The sequence below is a fragment of the Toxotes jaculatrix genome, chromosome 15 (genome assembly GCF_017976425.1).
Source record: "Toxotes jaculatrix isolate fToxJac2 chromosome 15, fToxJac2.pri, whole genome shotgun sequence".
Taxonomy (NCBI): domain Eukaryota; kingdom Metazoa; phylum Chordata; class Actinopteri; family Toxotidae; genus Toxotes; species Toxotes jaculatrix.
The window spans coordinates 2,206,425-2,231,193 of record NC_054408.1 but is presented as its reverse complement, the minus strand read 5'-3'; the positions used below and the strand labels follow the sequence as shown (position 1 = coordinate 2,231,193).

At 44.0% G+C, this 24,769-nt stretch overlaps 1 protein-coding gene across 1 annotated transcript in view; it reads right to left on the bottom strand.

Annotated features, from left to right (window-relative positions):
- Window positions 1-546: 546 nt before the first annotated feature.
- The window catches only part of kcnh3 (potassium voltage-gated channel, subfamily H (eag-related), member 3), a 96,682-nt gene continuing 72,459 nt past the window's right edge, over window positions 547-24,769 (bottom strand). The window contains exons 6-15 of the mRNA XM_041057078.1: window positions 23,380-23,537; window positions 22,507-22,708; window positions 17,245-17,625; window positions 14,972-15,171; window positions 13,936-14,185; window positions 7,536-7,750; window positions 3,802-4,058; window positions 3,243-3,343; window positions 3,050-3,102; window positions 547-2,334 (exon numbers count right to left, since the gene is read on the bottom strand). Coding sequence (XP_040913012.1) covers window positions 1,354-2,334; window positions 3,050-3,102; window positions 3,243-3,343; window positions 3,802-4,058; window positions 7,536-7,750; window positions 13,936-14,185; window positions 14,972-15,171; window positions 17,245-17,625; window positions 22,507-22,708; window positions 23,380-23,537 — 2,798 coding nt within the window. The 3' untranslated portion in view covers window positions 547-1,353. The remainder of the gene's footprint in view (window positions 2,335-3,049; window positions 3,103-3,242; window positions 3,344-3,801; window positions 4,059-7,535; window positions 7,751-13,935; window positions 14,186-14,971; window positions 15,172-17,244; window positions 17,626-22,506; window positions 22,709-23,379; window positions 23,538-24,769) is intronic.

Sequence of the window (24,769 nt, the reverse complement as noted above, 5' to 3'; positions counted from 1 at the left end):
TTAAGAATTGGGAAGGTTACAGACAGTCTGCAGAGCATCCAGTTTAAATAGTAAACCTTCCTCCCCAGCCTGTTTCTGTTCAACCTCCCAGACTTGCAATACGTTTCCTCATCGCCTCCATCGACAAAAATAAATAAATACATGCCTAATAAATAAATAAATAAGTTACATTTTGGATAAAGGTGCAAGTGTTCTCTTTAGGTGACGCTGATGGCTTTCTATGTAAATTTTGATCCAAATGTTTACCTGTAGGTAACAGGCGAAGGAGCTTAGGGAAGTCTATGTCTTTATATGGAGAAGGCACGAATGGCTGGATGGCTAAAGCTCAGGAGTGATGTGGGAGTTTGCTGTACAATCTGAGAGGCTGGTTGTAAACAGTCATGATGGTGATAAACAGTGATTTATTGTTGCTGTTTATTATACTGGTGCTCCCCCCCGTCCCCGCCCCCCCCGTCCCCGCCCCCCCCGCCTCCTAGCCTCCTGACCTCTTTGGCACACAACCCGACGACCAGCCCAGACGTGACTACGCTGCGTACTGCGTCCAACTGTCAGGAGTTCAAACCAATTCCAGAATCTTTTCATGTTGTCTGCGGGTGATGGGCGTGTGCGTGACTCTGAAGAGATGATTCGATGTCGATGTTTACCTCCACCTGCCCAGATAACCGAATCCCTTTAAAAAATAATCCCATGGACGAAGCACACTGTCAGCAGGTGAGGTGACCTGATCTGACGTGACTGGGACTGAACGAAGAGCTTACATTCCCAGGCCCAGTGCAGTGGCTTGGATTATCTGGCTTGGGTAAGAACATGTCTCCCGCTGAGATATATGTTTGTACCTGACCTTTGAAGAGGAGGAGACATCCATACTGTATTTAAAAAGCAATAATCGTATGATCAGTTAGCTGGAAAGTGATAAATCGGGCTCCAGAGATTAATGGAACCAGTTAAAAATATGAGCTTGGGTCCAGTGAGTCCCAGCAGCTGCGTGGATCGACTGAAGCTACTGCAGTGTTGATACTGTAAGACAATTCGTGCTGTTGTAGTTCTGTGGTTCATCAGTGTAGAAACACCGACTTGCTGACGGCTGGCATTGCGTCTCGGCCCCCCAAGTGTGGTCCTGTTCACCTGTCTGTCCTTTTCGCATTTCCTGTGTGAAATGGACGAGCTGTTTGTTGGTTTCCGTCCAATCGTCCTGCCCCGCAGCCATGTTCCCTTATCTGAACTCTGTGGTACCGCTTTTTCTCTCTCTCTCTCTCTCTCTCTCTCTCTCTCTCTCTCTCTCTCTCTCTCTCTCTCTCATTCTGTGCTACTTTATTGTCATCTCTCACTGTTCACTGCTCAGTTTCAACCCACTCATAATGCTGGTTCCTCTTCATCGATGAAGCTGATGTGCTCTGTGGAGGACTTCCTCTCCTCCACCTGTCGTCCCCACTCCTGCATTTCCAGCTCCTGGGGATGAGGGACAGGTCTGGCCTCCCCGCGCAGCTGTGACTTACACCAAGCTGCAGTTTGGTCGTCTCCCTGCCTTCTCCTTGTACTAACAATGTCCAGAGACAAGGGCAGGGAGACGGTGGAGGGATGGAGGGGGACAACGGGGGATATGAGAGGGATGGAGGGGGAAGGCCTCAGCCGATGGTCTCCAGGGGAGGAGGTGAGCGATGGGGGAGCTGAGCAGTGGGAGGATGGGGGGGGAGGGGTGTCCTGGGAGGGAGGCGGGGGGATCAGGCCTCTGCTGGAATGGCTGGCAGGTCGGGAAGGGTGGGGGCCTTGGCAGGGGGAAAGCGATGGTGAGGAGGAGAGAGACATAGAGAAGGAGAGAGAAGGTGATGGGGTGTGAGAGGCCAGGGGAGGCTGGTCCTGCAGCGAGGGCAAAAATATCCTGTTACTGGAGGAAGCGTGGAGGCTTCGGGGGACCGGGGATCCCTCAGGAAAACCATCTTCAGATGAAAGAAGGTCAGAGTTTACGGGACCCTTGATTTTGTCCCCTGGGGATTTGCACCGGGGCTGTGGAGACGCTGAAGGAGATGAATTAGGCCTTTGTGGTGAGTGAAGAGTTGGGAGAAGGCATCCTGGCAAATCCACACCCTCTGTGTCTCCACTGTCCAACAGGGAATGAGTGTCAGGTCTCTGGAGGGAACAAGGTGTGGCGGAGGGTGGCACCACCAGACAGGTGCTTGTTGACAGGTGGCTAGCGCTGCTGGGAGGTGGGGTTAAATTTGGCATCATGGTCATTAGGATTGGCTGCGGTGCTGTTTGAAGGAGGGGCTTGAGCAGGCGTGTCATTTCCTGCAGCTCCTGACTGAGCTTGGAGACTTGTTTAGAGAGACTGTTCATCTGTGTGATGAAGAGAGAGACAGTATAAACACACACACAGACGTGTGTGTGGATGCATGTGCATGGATCAATCAAGTTTCTTAGTGTTCAGCAGGACACTGGGAAAGGCTGAGACACTTTCAAACATACAAGTGGTGGAAGAAAAGCTCAGATCCTTTATTTAAGTAATACTACAAAAACAAAAATCGAAAAAATTCTCCAGTAGTTAAAGTCCCCTATATTAATATTACTTTTTTATAACTCTCTTTGAAAATTGAATGGAAGGCAACTGGACTTAAGTTTGTCTGGGAAGACGTTTCGCCTCTTATCCAAGGGGCTTCATCAGTTCGTACGCATCGGTCTATCTAGTCCGCACTAGTCTGACGTCAGACTAGTGTACTAGAGTAGAGTACTAGAGTACTAACTTTGGTAACAAATGGAGGGAATTTGTAAAAAAAAAAAAAAAAAGGCAGTCTATGGGGAAAAAATGAGCTTTGCATGGTTCAAGAGTTACAAGCCAAATGCAAAATGCCCACATAAATGCCCACATAAATGGCCACATGGTGGCGCTGCACTACTTCTCCTTCAGTGACATGTCAAAATGTCTTTGTTGTCTGCTGTGTGGCTTATATTCTGTTGACAAACAAACAAAAATCCTATTCAGAGGTATTAATTAGAGCATGTGTAAACATGCACCATCATCATCATCGCGTATCAACAAGAAGTCAGCACTCACCTCCTCAGTCAGTTTAGACACACTCTGCTTGATCTCAGAGTGTTCCCGGATCCCTGCACCCAATACAGACAAACATGCATGAAGATTAATCCTTCAAAAACAAAAATAATAAACAAACAAACAACAAAAAAAACACCTGTTCCTCTGAGCCCGAGGCAAAGTCCCACTCTGTGCGTGGTTGTGTGTGTGTTACCTGGGTATGGGGAAGGTGGTGCTGCAGGTGACAGGCTGGGGCTGAACTCAAACTTCTGCGATGGAGTGGAATTGCTCTCTGTTTCTATGCCGTCCACGAATCTAGGCAGAATGGAGGGATTAAAAGAAAGAGAGAGGGCAGAGGAGAGGAATGTAAATCAGAGGAGGAGAAAAAAAAACGGACAGAGCTTTAATTACAGGAAAAAATCTGCGTTGACTGAAATATCTTCACTCAGACATTTAAAACTGCTCGATCAGCAGCTTGTGTTCACGCAGCACTGCACAGGAGATGTTATTAATCTCTGTGCACACACACGCACACGTTTACTTCCCATGCACAACATTATTGCACAATGTGAAAGCCTGTGCATCTTCCAGCAGCAGCCAAGCCCCATGTGATCCACCAGCACTGTAATCTGCTGGTTGCCATGGCAGCCAGACACCTATGCTGCAGCGTCAAACTGCATATTGTGCAGTGGCTCCTCTGATCTCCCTAATCTTTCTGGTAATGGGTCGTACTAGGCCACTCTTTATTTTTCAGTCACCTGTGTGTGTGTTACCTGGGGCTGAGTTCAGGTCCTGCACTGCTGAAGCTGACCACCGGTATCTGCAGGGTGGTGGGGCGTGAGTGCTCAGAGGGAGCACGGAATGGCCGGGGCGGCAGGAGAGGGGAGCGCAGGGGCGAGTTGAGCCCCCTGCTGAGGCGCAGAGGGGAGCGGGGGGCACGGGACACAGAGTTTTGCTCCTCGTCGCCCTCCTCATCCTCGCGGATCGATGGCAGCTTCTTCACCAGGCCGCCGTTACTCTCCCAGTCCACCTGAGAGAAAGAGACAGTGATCGCAGTTTGAATATGAAATGATAGGAGCACGGCCAGGCATCACACCTGAGAGGTCAGAGGTCATTGTTTTATTAGGTTTTGAGAACAGCTGCATCAGACTCAGACAGCACAGTGACATGGTTGTGTCAGTGGGTGGCAGACAAACACAAGACTTTGTACCTTTTCTAACAGCGAACATTAAACGTTTGATGCACTGTTACACATGTTGGCTTCAGTTCAACATAGTCTCTCCTCTAACAGAGAACACTTCAGGAGACACGTGTCTCTTCTCTCCCAGACACTTGAACTTATTTGAATTTTAATTTTTCTAATGTTTTCAAGCCCCTTTTCTTTTGTAGTTGGATCATTTCTGCTGTGAGGAGCGGCGTCAGTCGACTGTTCCTGTTTGCAGACTAAATGTATTTAGATTTTACAGTTGTGCCTTTAAAATACAACAATAGTAACAAACCTGACAATACAAGCTGCTATGCTGTGTGATGCTCGTAAGGACTTCAAGAGTCAGAGCATGTTCCAAACTTTTCCTGTCACCCTCCAGGGATTACGTCGTATGAGAAAATGTTAGAGAAAAAGTGAAATAGAGGCTTACAGTAACTCCTTAAATTCTAATGATTTCAGTTTTTGTTTTGAGTGAATATTGTTTTGCCTCCGTCTTTGCCAGACTGCGAAGAGAAGCCTGTCATGCTACATTTAATACAGACTGCTGCATCTGACTTTTCCTCATCATTCTCCCGAGCAGAGACACACACACACACACACACACACACACACACACACACACACACACACACACACACACACACACACACACACACACACACACACACACACACACACACACACACACACACTCTCCCCCCAGGTCCCCATCAGCCATGTCCCTGCTTATGAACTGAATAATTTAGGCTGTCTTCAGTGTTGATGCTGGGTCACAGAAACTTCCAGAAATGACGAACTAAACAAAACAGGACTTCGTCTGTGTTTAAATGAGAAAATGTGCAAGTTAAAAGTTTATCATTAAACAGACAACAGTGCAAGCACTTGAGAAAACAAGCAGAAAATAAATTCTTCTGATTGTTTAAAATCATTTTCATTTGTTTCTGTAACTGCTCAGGTATATTTCAGAAATTTGTCTCTCTATGAGTCTCTTTCACACTGTCAGGATAACAATGTGTAACATGGAAACCTCTATGGAAGCTCTGGCCTCAGCTCTCAGGACTCAGTTGTTTATTATTTATTATATATGTTCAGGATTTTTTCCAACGATTCAGAGAAAACAGAACAGTAAGTGAGGAAAAGTCTTTGTGAAAACACTTCATGCGTTAAAAAGAAACAGTGGTACTGGGTCTGACTTTACCTACACATTCAACAAAATAATAACATCTCTCGTTCCCAGTGAGTAATGACTGTATTTCATAGCTCATCATGCAGACAAGCCAACGCCCCTCTGCCCCCCCCCCACTCTCTCTACTCTCCCTGTAATCAAGTCTCTCTCTCTCTCTTTTCCCTCCATCCCTGCCTGCTCAGCATTCTCTCTTTTCTCTCCTCCTCCCCCACTGCCCTCCTCTTAGTCAACCCTCCTCTATCCTCCACCCCCAAACCCCCCCCACCCCATCCCCTGTGCCACCGTAATGTATTTTTAGCTCTTGTGTTCTAATCTTAGCTCCCAGCACTGGAGGAAACCAAGGAATGCTCTGTGATGCGGGGGCGTGAGAAGTGTGCACTTGCCACGTGTCGGCGTGCGCTTGTCTGCGTGCGTGCGTGGGTGTACTGAAGTTTACATTCACATCATGTGCGCGTGATTGAGTCTGTATGTGTGGGCACGCATATAAGTGGATGTATGTAAGCTGTGTGTGTGTGTGTGCTTACAAAAGTGCTCCTCTTCTTATTGTGGGTGCAGCAGAGTGAGCAGTGTGTGTAGCTGTGTGTGTAGCTGTGTTTGTACTGCATGTGCAGGTGCAGGTATTGTGTTGTCCTCCACGGCATGTTTCTGGTGCAGAGACTGAAGCACGGGGTTCAAACGTGCTGTAACGTCCCCTCTTTCTGCAGCACAGCTCGGTGCACCCGCTCGACTGGTTGCACACTGCATTATTTTGCCCAAGGCTCCAGGGTGACGAGAGTCAGTCTGCAGCCTGTAAATCAGCAGCGATGGACACTGAAAACGCACCTGTCACTTAGATGATGGATCATTTGCTCCCTTATCTTCCTTGACAGTAAACATTTTCCAAATGTGGTACCCCAATTTTTCAATTCCTTCTTCCTCCGTATCATCCTTCCTTCTATTTTTTCCCACCTGCCACCGTGTCTGCTTTCTGCTGCTGTGATTATCATTCATCATTCATCCACTGAGATTGCTTCTTGAAGTATTTGTTTACTGAGCAAGGAGGTGCGAGACATCTACAGGCTTTATTTCTCTGTTTTCCAGCAGTCATGTCTTACATACATATGCAAACACACTCTCCTGGGCTGGGCTTTGCATACTTAACCAGGGTGGACATCTGCAACCCAGACCTAAGATACGGGCAGCAGCTTATGAATCTGGAATTGTGCATCGCCTTGATGCTGCTACAGACTCACACTGATATGAGTGCACATTTGCACGTCACTCACACTCTGCAGTAAGTGTGCTGCGCCCCTGGAGAAACAAACAGCACTGCAGTGGGAAAGGAGGTATAAGAAGAAGAGCAGAAAAGAAAACGAGATAGCTAAAGTCCCCCCTCGTCTCTCCTCCTCGTCCTCGCCCCCTCCCTTCTCCTCAGCTGGCTGGGCTATTTATATCGAGCAGGATCCAATCTTAGCAGCAGCTGCAGGGGACTCAGCCAGTCAGGGAGAGCCCGTGCTTCCCCCCCGCTCTATTTTTAGCAATAGGACAGCTTCAAACAGCAGCACTGAGCTATTCTTGTCGCTGTGTTTTGCTCCTTCTGCTGCTGCACCAGCCAAAGGCACAGGCGTTGTGTTTGTGTGTTTGATGGTAGTAGTTAAGAAAAACCACTTCAAGGCTGAGCTTGTCAAATTGTGATGTGTGCACAGATCTGTGTGTGAATTCTAAAGTAGTGGCGGAGAGGTCATGCATAGCTTTTATCCACGAGATCCCTCTTAAGGTGAGTGTCTCCTCAGGCTAAACAATAGCGCCATGTAAAATTTCATTTTCAATTTGCACTTTAAAGGCTGCACATGGAGTAGTGTGACTGATCTGCTGGGTTTTATGATATAGTCTGTAAATATATAAATAAAAATAAATACACACCTATCAACAGTCCTTATGCCACCTGCACACCTCACTTGACTGTTTACCAGGACCAATTTTGTCGACACAAACCCATTAGCCTCTAGCATCATGTCTGATGCCTGATGGCCTCAGGGTGGGGGTGGGGGTGGGGGGTCTGTTATGAATGAATTTTAATTCAGAATACTTTATTCATCTGTTAAGGGGCAATTTGAGGGAACACAAGAACCTACATCAGCCCCGTGTCCCTCTCGCAGGTTGTACGTGAGGTCGTGTTGTATCTCACTGATGAACTTCTGGGCGTACTCGGGGTAGAGTCGGAGGACCTCGCGGAGGCCCTTCAGGCTGATGTACTGCAGGTCGCAGTAGGTCAAAGCCTTGACGTTGGCGTTGGTCTTGATCACCTGCTCCTTCGTCAGGGAGTCCGAGCCAATCAGATCTCCTTTACCTGGGGGGGGCACCAACATAGAGGCAGATGTGAGACAAACACACAGACATGCAAACAGACAGTCAATTTGAATGAACATTCAGCATGTGAAGCTCTTTCTGAATGTTAAAGTTAGCTTGTGGCTCGTTAGCAGTCAAGATTGTGAAATGTACCTTTAAAACATACTGTGAGGCCTAAACACACGAGAACCAGTGTTATCAGACAGAGTTACCTGAGCGTTGCACCTGCTTCTACTGCATTACAGGAAACGTAGGATCCACAGGTTTTTGAACCGTTTTATAATGTACTCATGCAGTGTGGGCAGAATGGGAGCATTCATGAATTATTCCAAGGTGGTTAGCCTCAGTGCTAACCTTGTAGTCACACCAGACAAACAGGCTAAATTAGTTTCTTTAGTTGTGCTCTGACTCTGTAGCAGTTTGTCTTCAAGTGAAGGGAAGACAAAATCTCCGCCCTCTCTACGACGGTTGGCTTTTCACTCAACCTTTGACTGTGGCCGTTAAGAACAACAATAAACAGATCTGAATTCCAGTGCGGTCGAACAAAACCTCGTACTAACCTCTTCCGTTTTCTGCTGAAAAAGATCTGCTGATTTCTTTTAATTGGTCCTCCAGCTTTTTGAAAGTGCAATACTAAATTACAGAAACATTCCCTTAATATAAAGTATAACTGGAAATGGCTTGTGGTGCAACAATTTCCAGTTTTTTCCCAGTGTATCCTTGCAGTGAGAGCCAGTCTCCTGGCTTTTCCTTCAGCAGGATCTCTGCAGCTGATTATTTTTCAGTACGAGATATGGACCATCCACTAATTGTTTTGAGCTAATCACATCTGAGTGGGTTAGTTTGTCGTTTGAGTAGTTTGCAATGTCAAAAAGAAAAGGGAAATGTACTACAGTCTATGAGGTGCAACATTAATCTTTTGACAGACAAAGATCCCTGCAGTATTCAGAAAAAATGGGAAAAAGTCAAACAAAGACTGCTTCAGGGCTGCACAGCCACACAGAGTACAGAGCAGAGAGGAAAAGAAAGGGAGACAAAGAAGGTGGGGGCTAGAGAACGAGAGCAGAGAGGGAACAGAGGCAAGATGGAGGGAGGCTGGGCAGGATAGGGCAGAGACGAGCAGGGACCTAAAATGGGAGATGGAGTGTGGAGGAAGACTGAAAAGAGGGAGGATGTGAAGATGGAGGAAGCAAGGGAAAGAAAGGTGAGGATGAGGAACTGGAGAGGGACACAGAGTGGGGGTGGCTGCAGACTGGCACAGGTTGATTGAGGAGAAATGGATGGGCGGGGGTGAGAAAGAGCGAAGGAGGGGGGAGAGATGGAGCGAGGAGAGGCTCAGAGCATGTCGTGTGAGCAGCAGCAGCTATTGGACATCGCCCTCTACCCCTCCTCTGAACCTCTAACCACCTCCACATCCTGCTGTCGCTGCACTCAATGTCACACAACACTCATTTCTTCACCCCCCCAAATCTGTGCTTCTACTTAATTTGGCTCTTCACATGCTCCGTCTGTCTCCCTATCTTTTTCACATCACTGCCCCCCCCGCCCCACACACCCCACCCACCACAGCTCTGCTTGAATTATCTTTGTCACAAAGATGATGGGTGGCACTGGAGCCCAGAGCGACAGCGGCGTCAGGGAAAGTTTTTTTTTTCCTCCACATAATCACAGCAAAATGTTAAACTGAGCAGCAGATGAATACTTGAAAGTGACATTTAAGAGTGTGTATCTGTCTGCTCTTCAGCGTGTTTATATGTGTGTGTCTGAGTAAGGGTGAAAAAGACAACGGCAGTGAACAAATGCTTGTGAAAGAAGCTTGTTTTGTCACTGTCAGCCGTTCTCGCACTTTTCAAACTTTCAGCCAATATTGCAGGTATCTCTGCTCTTATTTTGAAAAAAAAAAAAGAAAAGCTCAGGGACATGATCTTCACACTGTGCTACAGCGGCTACATTACGCCCTGAGGCCTCAGCTTCTCTCCTCCAGCCATGCTAACAAATTAGGCAGCTTAGCTAACGGGGTGTTATGAAATAAAAGGTCAATTTTCTTTAATGAAGTCACACACCGTTAATTAAATTTTAAGTGATACATCCCCTCATACCTTACACTGATTTGGCGTGATGGTCGAAGTAAAGGTCGATTTAGGATTACGTTTGTGGGCTGATGTAAGTGTTACATCACCGGCCCTGTTTTAATGAAATCTGTGTGAAATTAGTCTCAGTGCCTGCAACATGTTTACGTTTTATACAGACCTCTCTTTCATACATCCAGTGCACATGCTGCATTTTAATTTTCCGATGTAGGAAAGAAAGAGCAGCGCTCGTTTTTTTTAATTGGTGGAAATGATCAGTTTCAGTCATTAAATCATGACACTGTTGTTCCCTGGTTACTATCTCTGTGGGGGAGAAGTTCGGCTCTGATAAAATGGATTCCATTAGTTTGAAATTATATTGCTGGTAATTTGTGAGTGTGAACGGCTGGCTGAGCGTCTGAATGTGCAAACACTGCACTGTGTGCAACGTGGGGCTGAAAATGCCAAAGTTATTTGATGTGTGGTTGCACTTTAACACTAAGAGATGTGTCTGTGTGTCAGACTGGCCGTCAGTTTGAGGTGGACCTTTTTAACACCAGTGAGCACAACAGTATAATTCCTGGATGAGCCATGTAGATGCAGGTTCTCAGTAAAGGCCATGATGGACTGTACCACGGTGAAGAGCATCGTGGGCCCTGCAGGACTCTGCTCGATCCACGCTTCAGCATTAATAATCAAGCTGCTTTAATAATGTAAAATCTATTAATTATTAATACCAGAACAGCACTGCATTTCATCTATTGATGTCTGTGTGTCATGATCAAGATCAAATACAGGCCGGAGGCTTGGCATTTGAAGATAAATCCACTTCGTCTCACTCACACACACACACACACTCACACACATACACACATATACACATACACACATATACACACAGATGGACACACAAACAGAAATACAGGTGCACAGATACAAACCGTTACTACATCTTGACCTTTCAAGAAACTGACGTTTGAGACATTGTGCGTGTGTCCTTGCCACACAAACAGGAAATCCTCCCCCTTTCTCTTTATCTGTTTCCCATTCACACAAACACACCTCAGAGAAACTTGCCCTGTTTGCAGGACTGCTGTTGCAAAGGCTCTGAAGCACATCCAGAGGAAATTAGATTTCAGCCTGCGAGGCAGCCAACTAAAGAAATTACTCTAAGCTGTTGTCACAGGTGCAACAATTTGTCTGACAACACAATTTCCAATTTGATTTTTTTTCCAATGTTGGCAGTGATAACTGCCTTGAACAGTCGCCACTAAATGTTGGTTGATTTATAGTTTTGGGGGTTTTTTTCTGAAATTGTTGTGTGTCTACAAACATAAGAACAAAAAAGTGAATCTCTGAAGCGACACAAGAATTAACCTCTGATGTTACCAGAGGCATTAAGAGGGAGGAAGTGTTGTGTAAACTCCACTGACTCCAAACATTTAGGAGCAAGCAGCAGCAGCAGCAGCGCTGTAGGTCTACAGAGTTTTGATGGTAGTAAGAAGTTCACTGCAGTTCATAAAGATTCCTAATAAGTAATTTAGTATTTGAGAGGTGTTCATTCATCTGTATTATTATTTTGGAGAAGGACGTAGTTTGTGATGCTATTGAATTGCACTGAATTATAACTTAACCTCATTTATATCAGTGGGAGCAGGATAAATAACAGAAACATCTTTCTGTATAATACAAACACAAACTCCATTTACATTATGTCAAATTGCCACCGTTAAATTAGCTGTTAGCAGTTCCTGTTTGCAGTGAACCCATGAATGTGCAGACAACAATCAATTACATTGATACTGAAGAAAACTTAAAAACCTGATGACTCTCAAAGTTGTGGAGTCATAAGGAGCGTCTTTTTTCTGTGGGTTTTTTCTAACCAGATTATGAACGTTTATTTGCGATGGACATCAGAGATAATGATATATTATATTGTATTATACAACCATTATAAAACCATTTCTAAAGCTCTGAGCTTTCCCAGGAGCACAGTGATAATTGTCAATAACTGCAAAATGGAAGAAGTTTGGAACCAGCAGGAATCCTCCCAGAGCTGGCCGTCCAGACAAACCGAGTAAACGTGGAAATTCCTCTGAATCTGAAAGATGGACCTTGGTCAGGGAGTTTTTACCAGACGACATTTAAAGGACTCAGAGAGCATGAGGACAAAGATCTTCTTGTCTGATGAGATAAAACCTGAAGCAGTAAGGTGGTTGTGGCAGCGTAATGTTTTCATCATGCATCAGCATAATTTTATAACAGTCTTAATCTGAAAGGACTCTGAAAAAACTAGTAAACATATCAGATATATGCACACGGTATCATTTATAGTAAACCACACTCTGCTGACCTTGCTGCTATGAAACAGATCACTGTCACCTCATTCAGACAGTATAGTTTTTTTATTATTTAAATTTCATATGGTTCAAAGTGTTTATTTATTTTTTAAAATTTATATGTGTACTTATTTCTACCCTTTGCTGCTGCAACACCAGAGTTTTCCCTTTGGCGATAAACAAAGATTTATTTTATTGTATCTCACTTCTTCCTTCACTGACTTTCCCTGTGATCTGCAGAATGTATACGGTGCCTGAAGAGCAGATGTGCTGAAAGCCGGCTGAGCCTCACAGCCTCACTGGTCCTCACATTATTCATGCTATCTGTCGCACAAACAAGAAACACAAGTGTCCAAACTGCCTACAAACATCCTGATTCATCCATTCATCTCTTCCTCGGTGTCTATACTCTGCCATCTGTGAGGTCTGATAGCACGACCTCCTATATCTGTATTCACAGCGGATTGAAGGCTTATTCTGAGTGGCTCACAGGATCAACGCTGTGGGAAGCCTTGACTCTGTGTGTGTGTCAAGCATGGTGATAACTCTTTAAAGCAGCAGAGAACAAACAGCAGCTCTTTATCAGCTCCTTTTCAGCCCTGTCTTCCTCGTTGTTTGAGTGATACACACACATCTGTCTCTCTGTCCTCTCTCTCCTCTTCTTCTCTTTGTCTCAACCTAATTTCCACTCAAATCCAGTTCAAGTTGCTCTGCAGGTCTGACTGAATGAGACGATGTTAAATTATCTAAACTATAATCACTGAAGCGAGAGATGATCTCTCTTTCTTTCTCTTTAAAGTCCATACTTTACATTTAATATCAAACATACAGATATTTGCCTCCCTCTGATCAGAGCTTTCTTCAAATTAATGATTCTCACTTTCATTAACTATGCATCACAGTGTCCTGCACATCATGATCATCTCACATCCTCTCATTAAGTCTCAGTTTGACAGGTAATTGTCTGTCAGAGCTGTGGGGGTACTGTGTAGTTGTCATCCAGTTCTGTGTCTCAAATTTACACATAATTTCCTTCGAATAATAAACCGCTCTTGTTGCATTTCAGTCTAATTAGTTAACCAGCACGTAAATCTGCAATCTGAGAGTCAACAAATCAAATCTCACACTTCATATTTTCAGCTAAAGTCATTTCATTAACAGTTTTTGCTCCAGTTTCTTCATTAATTTGAAAATAGACTGAGAAAATGATTTTATTCCCTTGTGGTCATTTGGGGAAACAAACAGGAAAATAACTTGAATATTGAAGGAAAAACACGAGTCAAAACAAACATGCTGCTGGAGTTATTTCAGATTTTAGTTTGGCTTAAAGCACCCACTCCCCCACCCCATTATAATGGATGCATAAATCGATCAAGTATAGAAATAGAAAAAGGAAAGAAAACATCAGAAAAAGCGCGTCAAACAAGCAAACGCTCTCTGCTTTTACACAGACTCCACAGTATTCCAGCATCTCTCCATCCTTTGTTCCTATCCAGACTCTTATTTTGTATTTTTCTCGGGGCAGTGCACATCGATCAGTATCACAGGAAGCATGCCAGTGTTAGCCAAAGGAAAAAGTTGCCCTTTTCTGGACCCACAACATGTAAATAAGTTTATATTTTCACAAGTGTTCTTTTTTAAGTATTTATGTTATTATTCACTTGTGCCTTTAAGCCGAGATTCTCTGAAAAATTTCGTTATGCTTGCATAATGACAATAAAGAATCTTGAAATAACTGTGAATTTTTCCATATGTAACCTCCTGTGTCTCTGACTTACCCAGAATGGCCAGAACTGTGTTGTCTTTCAGGACCTCCATGGACCCCGAGCAGACGAAGTAGATGGCCTGCAGGGCGTCCCCCTGCCGGATGAGGAACTCGCCCGGAGCGCAGAAGGACGTCTTGATGATGAGGGAGAGGGAGCGCAGGCAGCCCCTGCTGGCCGACTCGAACAGCGGCAGCTGGAGCAGCTCCTTGTTCAGGTGCATGGCGATGTCGGCCCGTAGCTCATCTGGGAAGTCCTTCAGCAGCTGAGAGGCGAGAGAGGGGGTTCAAACTCAACGGGTGATTTTTCCTTAAGGTTTGCAGTGGCTGCTTCAACTAAACACACAGGCTGTGACAAACACTCCACATCTTTAATCACCTGGCAGCAGTAATTCACCAAAGATGTGATGACAGGGAGAAAAGTGGAGCAGGTGCATAAAACTTTATATTGGTAACACTTTATAACACAGTCCCCGATTTACAGTGTAATGAATCAGGTACTAATAAAATACTTGCTGGTTCCTCCTGGTACTTAAACGCAGTTACAGTGGAAAAAGAGAAGTGAGAAACTATTGGAGTTTTTAGAGGAAAGGAGAAATAAATTATACTGAAAGTATTTTAGATTCTGGAAACCTACAGTTTTCAGCACTGAGAGACAAAAGTTATTGTGTAATGAAAGAAGAAAAAGGTGAGAGCAGCTACACATTATTTTACAGCCCACACACCTTTTACCTACTGTGCAATGTGAAATGCACAATGCAGTTTCACGCTGTTAATCTCTCTGTTCACTCATTAACGAATACTGTTGCAGTGTGCAGCAGAAAGTATGATATAAAAAGTGAGGGGGGCTCAGTGACTCCCACATTACAAGGATTTATTATGTTTTCTGCTTCACTGTGCAGCAGCTCGTGACTGGAGAAGAAAAAAAACACCTTTCCCTATGAAGGGTTTTCATTATGATCCAAGGCCCAGGAAAACTGTTACATGATAAAGTCACAAAATAAAATAAGATTTAGATGGAGGATCAAACAGAGAAAGTCTCCTCTCCTCACCTCACTGACGTCTATCCCATTGTTGACCGACCAGGTAGTCTGGAAACACTCCAGCATGCGCTGCTCCAAGGCCTTGGGCAGGCGATGGACCCTGATGAAATCCTTCAGGTCCTTGGTGCGGGTGTGGTAGAGCGAGCGACGTGAGTACATCCTCTGGATGATGGCCGTCACATTACCAAACACCACTGCGTGCATCAGTGCTGAAAGACAGGAGAAAGGCTTCTTTACTCGACTCGACTCACAGTTAATTATATAGTTATTTGATTGGCTTTTATCGAGAATGACCCACAGGAAAATCCCATAATGCTCCTGCACAGCAGGAACCTCGTGGGACGTCTTTATAAGCCCCAAGAAGTTAAAAGCAAAGGGCTTAAAACGACTTAGCAGCTCTAAAACCACTGCAAAGCACTACCTCAAGTGGAGTACTGCTGTGGCAAAGTGGCAGTAAGACACTACTGAAATAAAATCAAATCATAATCCCAGTGTTGAATAATAATATTCGAAAACCAAAAACAGCTCCAGTCTAAGGATTGATTCCTGGTGTGGACAAAGTATTAATATTTCCTAAACACCAGCAAACCAGCAACGGCCCAGTGAGGACTGGAACTGAATCTGGTTTACGACGTGCTTTCCACGGTGCACCGCACAGCAGTGTCCGTCCCCACATTTGAATTCTAGTAGAAAAGCTGCTGAAACAGCACTCAGACCACAGGACACTTACACAGTCCACTGACACCAGGACTAATGACATTATTTTAGGTTGACTGCTCCTTCAGGTGCGACGACGCACCTCACATTTTAGAAAACGCCCTGGTGTAAAAATGTCTAAATATCTTTATGTTACAGCTGAAAGGCTGTTTATCACTGAAGAACTGTAAACTCAGTGTGAGGATAAAATTCAGAGAGATTGATGAAGCTGTGCTCTCTCACTTAGCTTTCCTCTCTGATACTAAACACAAATCAAAGTACTATACACAAATAAGCTGTGGGTGCAGGGTTATGAAAAACCAAGGCAACACAAAAATCACACACTCAAAAAATCCAAATTTCATTAAATTTAAAGGATGAGACTGGTTTTATTTTTTGTTTTTGTTATAGTGAACAAATCCCATGAAATGACCAAAACCAGAAAGATAATAGCTGCTGTGTCTGTTCAACTTCACAGCGACAAATCAGTCAGATCACACAAAGTGTGAGAGCTCATCCACAAACACATGGTGAATCTGAGCATTTCAGGACAGAGAAGACGACTGTTAGAAACTGCTGATGTATTTAGGGAACTACTCTCTGTGATGAGATATTTCACAGGAGGCTGCTCAGCAAATTGTACATGGGAAAAAAAAGGATTTCTTTCTTTGCTGCAGTTACATTTAGCATTTAGCATCAAAGTAACGTCCCTGTATTTTCAGACAGTCGATTATAGAAATGTTGTGCCGTTATCTGTCAGACACAGAGTGGGATCTCCAGTTAATCCATGATTTTACTGGACTAACAGAAGTTTCATGGAAACTTCCAGTCACATATTTAATTCCCTTTGAAAGTGCTGCTTCCTGCCGCCTCTCAGAACAGAACAGAATCTATCACATGTATCACATGTATATATCATACAGAATGTACTATGTAGGCTACTAATGAAAAACCTTTTTGTATTTGCTCTTTAACATTACATTAATTGAACTTTGACTTTTGTTGCTGGTTATGTTCATTGCTCTTATCTTGTATTTGAGCTCCTACAGAAACAAGCATTTATCTTATTAGGCAAAGAATTTATACATGAATGCATCAGAAGCTACTTTTAAAAAGATTTACTTCAGTTTTAATAAATAACTGTTACTGAATAAAGTTATCGTAAGCTGAATAACTTTATATGTTAGCTATTTCAATCAGCATCTGGATACTAAAATACCAAGTGACGGACGATCTTTGCAACAATTCATGAGAAAAAAGTTGAAAATGTTCAATAAATGTCCTTGTTGTTAATAAATCCTGATAACAAATAAACAAATGCTCGAACCAAACGTGTAGTGAAACCTCTCAGAGAAGAAAGAGAGTGAGACTAATGAGACAGTGAAGCGGTAGTTTTATATACAAGTGTGTCTGCATCTACTGTTTGTCACCAACATGGAAAAGGGACAGAACAAAATGTGCTCAGCTCTGTGCCGATGTCTCACTGGCACCAGATAATGAGCTGAGTGAGCACTTAAGCCTGAGAGCAGAGGAAGAGGCTGAGAGGAAACACGAGGACAAGCTGAGAGCACGAACACACGTCTCACCTCCGATGAGCATCGTGCAGATGGAGAAGATCTTCTCTGAGTCCGTGTTGGCCGACACATTTCCAAACCCCACACTGGTCAAACTGCTCAGAGCAAAGTAGAGCGACGTCACGTAGCTGCTACGCATCGACGGGCCTCCACCCAGCACCCCGAGGCTCCCACCCCCGGTGCCCGTCCCGGACACGGACTCGCCCCCCGACACGTTTCCGTAATATTGGCTGGAATTCCAGGAGCTCTGCCCCCCGACCTCTGACCCCGACACGTTCCACTGGCTGCTGCTGCTGTTTGCCGGGAGGCTGCTGATGGTGGAGGGGACCAGCGTTGTCAAGGGGGACAGGAAGTAAGGGCTACCCAGACGCTTGGCCAGCTCGTGGAGCCAACCTGAGAGAGAGAGGAAGAGAGAGGAAAGAGAGAGAGAGAAAGAGAGGGAAGGAGGGAGGGGAATTCATTTTGAACATCACTTTACTGAACCACAGACACATTTTTTATCATCTCCCACTTTGTATTTTATATTGCCCCACAACATTTCAGAGCAACATGTTGTACTTTTTGCTCCTCTTTATTTCTTCAACAGAATCTAAAAACTTTTTTGATCAGTTTTTTTTTGGTTGCAGTTTATTTTACAGATGTTATATTTTATATCTAATTTCCTGGAAACTTTCCTCATAATTTCAAATTAGCCTGAGTTAATTAATGTTAATGTTAATAAAAATTATAAGGAAAATGAAGAAAGTGTCAGCTGCTGCGTTCATAAAGCAGCAGTAAGAAGTGATCCCAGAACTTCTTTAATCACAGGAATCTACGACTGTTCAGTGAGCTGCGACTTGCCCCTGCAGGACCTGCACTGGATTGTGTGGACTCATCTGTATTGCCAGTTCAGCCAATCCAGATATTAAATTAGCAGGAACATGAACATTCCTCTGTCTTAGACCAAAAATCAAACAGATCAAATGAAAAATGTTCCTCCAGCCTTGGAAACCATGACTCCAAAAGTGCAAACAAGCACCTGAAACTGGATTAAGAGATAAAATCAAAGTCATGTTTCATTTCTTGAACAAACAGGACACCCCACGACTTGATCCCACTGTGCTATATAAGACAGAGGATTCAAGTTAAAATTACAAATATCTAGACTGAAGTTCAGCGTTGGAGGACGAAAGGAAGAAAAAGAGGGGAATGGACCAAAGAAGGAAAAACTAAGGAGAAAGGGCAGAAAGTAGGAAGTGAAAGAAGAAGGATAAATTATTGAGTTTCTGGGAGTAGACGAGTAGAGTAGTGAAGCCCAGCTGAGCTACTGGCAGCAGAATCAGAAAAAGAAAGACAGCAACCGAGGGAATAATACAATATGGATGCATCCATTCATTGATCTCGAGCATCACACACTTCAGGCAAGCAGCTCTGACCTTGTTTCTGTATGTGTGCGAGTCCTCAGACAGTGAGGACAGCCTGCCAGCATAAATAAGCAGAAGTGACAATCGAGCTGTGAGCACAGTCCCAGTCAAGCAGCTAAACCAACAACATTAGAGGATTTAACACCTGAGTAGTTTCCTAATTACTTTGTTATTAGCACAACTTAACCTCTGCCACCCTGAGGAAATGTGGACCTGACTACACTGCACGCATGTGGATCTAAACATAAAAGAGTACAAAGGGTTTTTTTTTTGTGTCTTGTTGATGCATTAGGGAATGTGGAGGGCATTACTGATGATACTGACTATAATAAAGTCTGCACCTCTGAAAACACGCTGAGATAAGGAACATTCTGTCCTGTGGTTTCTATTTGTGACACTGTCCGTGGTCCTGAACTCCCGCTCTGAAGGCACAGTCACACCAGTGTATACAACTGGGAAATCTGGGACTCGAATCCACTAACTGACACCTGAACTCCTGGAGCATTCACAGTTTTTAGAGTGTGTGTCGGCCCTGCGATTGACTGGCGACCAGTCCAGGGTGTACCCCGCCTCTCGCGCATAGTCAGCTGGGATAGGCTCCAGCTCCCTTGCGACCCTGACGGATCAGGGGATGGATGGATTATTGAACACACCTTCGGCAGCAATAACCTCAGATGAGCACTTTCAGTAGCTACAGATCAGACCTGCACAGGAGGGATTTTGGACCCAGGTCATTCCACAGCATCGCTCTTGGTTTCAGGTCTGTGCTCTGACTGGGCCACTCCAAAGATTGACTTCCATGTTTTTTCCACTGCACCTTGATAAACTTGGGAATTGTACTGACAACATCGAGAGGGCTCTTCTTAAGTTAGTGACTGGTACCAACATCTATAAAGCTCTCTGCAAGAGTATAAACAAGTCCACAAAAGAGACAAGAGGACAAATACGTCTCATATCACCGAGCATTTAACACCGTTTTGCGAGGATTTAACTGTTGCTGTGCAGGTGCCTGGTGTGACCAGGCACGTGGAGTTTTTGCCACTGTCTCACACATCTGTGCCACACATTTTGATCTCCCATCACTTTTCATACAAATAAAGACGGATGACATTCAGTCCACACAAGCAGGTCATCATGGAAAAACGATTACAATTCATGCCGCAGCACGAGCAAGTGGAAGAGTTAAATTGCTTTCAGATTAGTACATTTGCCTTATCAGGCAGTGCTGGAAGGTGTAAGTCGCCTCCTGCCTCTTGTCTGCTGTCAGCCTTGACAGAGAAAAGCACACACAATTTATGATTGAAAAGCCAACTCGGCTCCACCGCTGATAACGCTTACCGCGACTGTTACTGCTGTTTACCTCTGTCAAACACGTGCTTAAAGGATAAGGCTGGTGACATTCGACATTATTCTCAACCGATCCCACGAAAAGTGCCAAGTTTCGCCTGCGTAGCCACACAGAGCTCAGATATAGATTACTCCTCTGTGTCACAGAGTTCAACTAAAACCACATGAAATATTAAAAACACATGAATGAGCCACTGGGTTACACATTCCTTATAGAGGCAAACAAGGCCGAGGCAGTTTATTTCCAGTTGAAAGCACTTATGCCATCCTGGTGCTGCACAGTCACTGGAGAACCAAACGTAGAACCAAATAATTCCACAGCTGAAAAAAGTCCCCAACAAAAGCAATGTGTGTTCCTTGCCCCTCTAAAACCCCCTGAAAGTGCTGCTGAAATCTGGATTTTCTGACAAGTAGTAAAACTAAAGTCATGTGTCAAAAGTTTCCTTTGGAAAACTACAGTCTGCGTGACAACATATTCCATGTTGTGTCCATTTATTTCTCCTCTTTCTGTCCCGTTCAGTGGACTGAGCCTTGTGAGGTGACCACAGCTCCACTGCCCTTGAATTATTGATAGACCTGCAGAAAAAAACTGTACCTCTCCCAAGTAGCAGCCAATTGACTGACAGACAGAAAGAGCAGTTCAACCTGTGGACATGCCAATATCAGACCTCTATTGTTAATCGCAGCTGCTGTCATACAAAGGTCAGACTGTAGACTGGTCTTTGTTGTCCCCTGGATTCCCTCCGTCTGTCTGGATTGTAAATTGAGGGACCACTGACATGAATCGACTGCACTGTTACTGTCTGTCATTATGTGGTTTGAAAGGATAATGACAGGTAGGTTGGTACAAATCAATGAGCGAGAGAGGGAGAGAGAGAGATGGAGGGAGGGAGAATGAGATGAATGAGATAGCGAATGAGAGAAAACCAGGAAGAATACACTGAAAATAGAAAAGGCAGAGAAGTAACATGATATACGCTCATCTCATTACGTGTCCCTGAGGCTGCTGTGGCTGGGCCATAGCTTAGAAAACACGCTCATATGCAGTTTATTGGCTGACTCAACATCATGCGTGTGTGTGTTTATGTGATGATTGGGTAAAATACAATGAAAGACACATGAAGACTGACGTTGATCTTTGCCCCAGTTCACAGACAAAAGGATTAAAGTTTTCTCCCTTGGAAGCCGCCGCACGGTTTTGTATATGTGTGTGTGTAAGTTTATCAGATTGTGCGCTAAGGTTTCAAAACGCCCGCAGGATTTGAGATTCTCCGCTGAGAGATGCCTGCGGAATATCAACAAAGCTGCATCTTATTAAAAGCACTGGCCGCGCTGAAAACTGAGACACATGGGGGCCGTCCTTCTGCATAACTGCTTCTGTGCTCGTGTTTGTTGTGGGTACAAACTTACAGCCATCGCTCTAATGAGGTTAGATATGCATCATCTTAGATCCTGGTTTTCAAGTAAGACGAGGTAGCAGAAGGTTTTTATGTAAAAATGTGCCCATCTCATCATACTACAGCACAAAGTGGGGCTGCAATAAGATCAGATCTCATTTAATCTGCATTTGGGAGCTCTAAAATTATTTCCTGAGGACAGATCTTGCATTGTAATTGAGAGGAGTGATAGAGCATCCTATCTGTTCTAACTGGGATGCTGTAGATTTGCTCAATTTACCCAAATGAAATTCTGGTGTCTGGCAGTGGCAGGATATTCACAGTAGATCCACAGTGACGATTAAAAACTTGAGTGAAATACAAAACTGCACACTAAAAGCTCTCCGCCCAGAGAAAATGGACCATAAAGCTGCTTCAGAAAGGCTTTCTCCACCACTCCCTCCCCACAGACACTAAATTTAGACAGCACCATTTACTGTAAACACCTAATGGGAATGTTTCATTTGGCCTCAACATGGCAACACGGGACGCTTATTAAGGAAGCTGCGGTGATTGGCATGTGCACAGTAAATCTGTGTAGAAGAAGTTACTTACATCCTTTACTTAAAGGGATAGTTTGACATGTTGGGAAATATGTTTGTGTTTCTCTCATAAGCAGAGTTTAATGAGAGGATTGATTATGCTAAGCTAAGCTAAGGTGCATACGTCATCTAACTCTGCCAAACTGTTTCTTTAAATCATAGTGAATAAAACAATATCTAATAAATGTTTAAATGAAAATTATTGGAAAGAAAATGTACTTAAAGTATTAAAAGGAAAAGTTACTCATAACACACAACGGTTCCTTTCAGAGGTTTATTATTTATTTTATTATTGTTGATGTTTTAACATGTTTGTAGCATTTTAATGATGCAGCTGGTTTGGGCTCCTCTGTAACACTGCATCCTAGTTTATAAGATGACCACATGTCAGCAGTTACCATAGTTACATGCAGTGGAGCAGAAGTCACAGGTAGCATGCGTTAGAAAGTACAAGTACCTCAAAATGAAACTTAAGTACAGTACTTTAGTAAATGTACTTCCAACACTGTGTTTGAGAGAAAGGAAAACCATGAAGTGCATACTGACCAATATCCCAGGAGCCAGGACTTTCGATCTCCCTGCGACCTATGAAGTACCACACACAGGCCATCCAGTGGGCCAGCAGGGCGAACATGGACATGAGCAGGGTCAGGACCACAGCGCTGTACTGGGAGTATCGCTCCAGCTTCTGCAGCAGCCGCAGTAACCGCAGCAGCCGGACCGTCTTCAACAGGTGGACCCCAAAGTACTGCACAGGTAGACACGCACCACAGCCGCAAGACTTCAGTATTTCTTAAATATGAAGAAACTGTTCTGATCTCATTTTTATACCTAAGGATCTAAACGACTGCGTATTTTTCACCATGTGCTGTTAATAAAGTGTAAAGACGGATCCTTAATTTATTCTTCACATAAAATCAAACATTTTTCAACTGCAAACCAGAATTTAAAAATGACTCTTAATACTCATTTTGCATGCGTGTGTGGTAATTTACCCCACAGTTCAACATCTTTCAGGATTCTGAGCCTGGAAACACAAACTAATGAGACCTGCAGTATGTGCAATAACATCAGATTGGCTCTGCATCATTTGCTTGTCTGATGAGCTACAGTTTGGATGAAATGTTGATCTAATAAATTCACATGGGAGCCGATGACATTACTCAATCATTTTCCCTTTCTCCAAATGTGGCTCATTGCCAGTGGTGTGTTAGTGTGGAAAACGAACGCAGGAGATGCAGCAGTGTACGTCCACATGCGAGTGTTTTTCTTTCGTGGAAAAAAGAGAGAGGTGAATTAAGCAGCCTGATTTGTCATACACATTGTCAAACTGTCACACGCTGTTTGTCTTTGATAATGCAAGCACACAAATGCACACAGACTCACAGACGCACAAGAATGCACACAGAGGAGACTCACCACGCTGACGTTGAAAGCATACAGCAGGTCAAAGGGCAGGGCGGCAATGAGATCGACAAAGAGCCAGGTGGTGACGTAGTGAACGCAGATGGAGCGGGCGTCGTACACGACCTGACCCGACGTGCTCACAAAAGTGGTTCGAAAGTTCAGCACAATGTCTGCAGAGGACGACAACAACGGTAGAAGCAGACAGCAGGAATTAGCTACATGACAGTACAGGTGTCACTGACACGTTACCGTCACGTGAATCACACAGAGCAATGGATCTTCAACAGACACAGGCACTTAAACATAACAGTTAAAGACTCGTCTAACCCAGACTGCTGAAGTCTCATAATATGCTCGATCTACATATGGACACGTGAGTATTGATTATTGATTTCAGACAGACATGAAAAAATGTCAACCCATCCTTTAACCCTTTCATGCATGAATTATGAACACCTCACTTGTTTTTTTGTGTGCATGAAGCATCATGGCATCTGTTGGCATTTTCTGCTTTGGTGCACAAGCATCCAGCGTGTTGGCTGATATGGAACTATAACAATAAAGCCCACGCATATTCAAGAGAACAGCTTTTGAATAGCTGTCCACTGTAGTGACCACTATGCACGAAAGGGTTTGATTAATTTAGAGCTGCACCGATTAGTTGATTAATCAGCAGTCCATGGCAAGAAAATGAATCGAGTCATTTTTCAAACAAATGTTCTGAAGTGTCAGAATCTGCTGCTGCTCCTTGTCGTACTTTACAGTAAATCAGACTGTTGATTGGACAAAATGAGACATTTCACATCATCATCTTTGGCTCTAGGAAACTGTGATGAGCATTTTCCCATTTTTCTGCTGTTTTATAAAACAAATTCTTTTTCAATTAACTTAGAAAATAATCAGCAGATCAACTGAGAAAACAATCATTAGTTGCAACTGTAGATTCGTTTATTGCCTTTCAGGGAGCCACTGATTTCCATTTCTTTCAATACAAAATGAAACGCACGTGGCAAATGCTTTAAACTGTAAAGGACTAACAAGCAGGAGCAGTTTCAAAACCTTCTGACTCCCACATTTGATCAACAGTTTTCCTCTACTGCTGATTTTCTAACCACAAAGTTGGTAAAAAACTTTTCTGCGGGTGACTCTTAACTCTTGACTCCTGGAACATCCTTGAATGCTCCAGTCATTTTCAAAATGTTCACCTCTGTCTTACATACAACAATAATGTTCGCTGTGATGAATCTCAAACATGTTTCCAGTCTCATGCGCAGTAACGTCCTGGCATAAAGGGAAAGTCTGTCTGAAAGCAGTGATGACACACACAGTCCATGCAATTTGTTCGTAAAATCACCTTTAACTTAAACAGCTGTTCCATGTTTCAGGCTTTAATAAGAGTCTT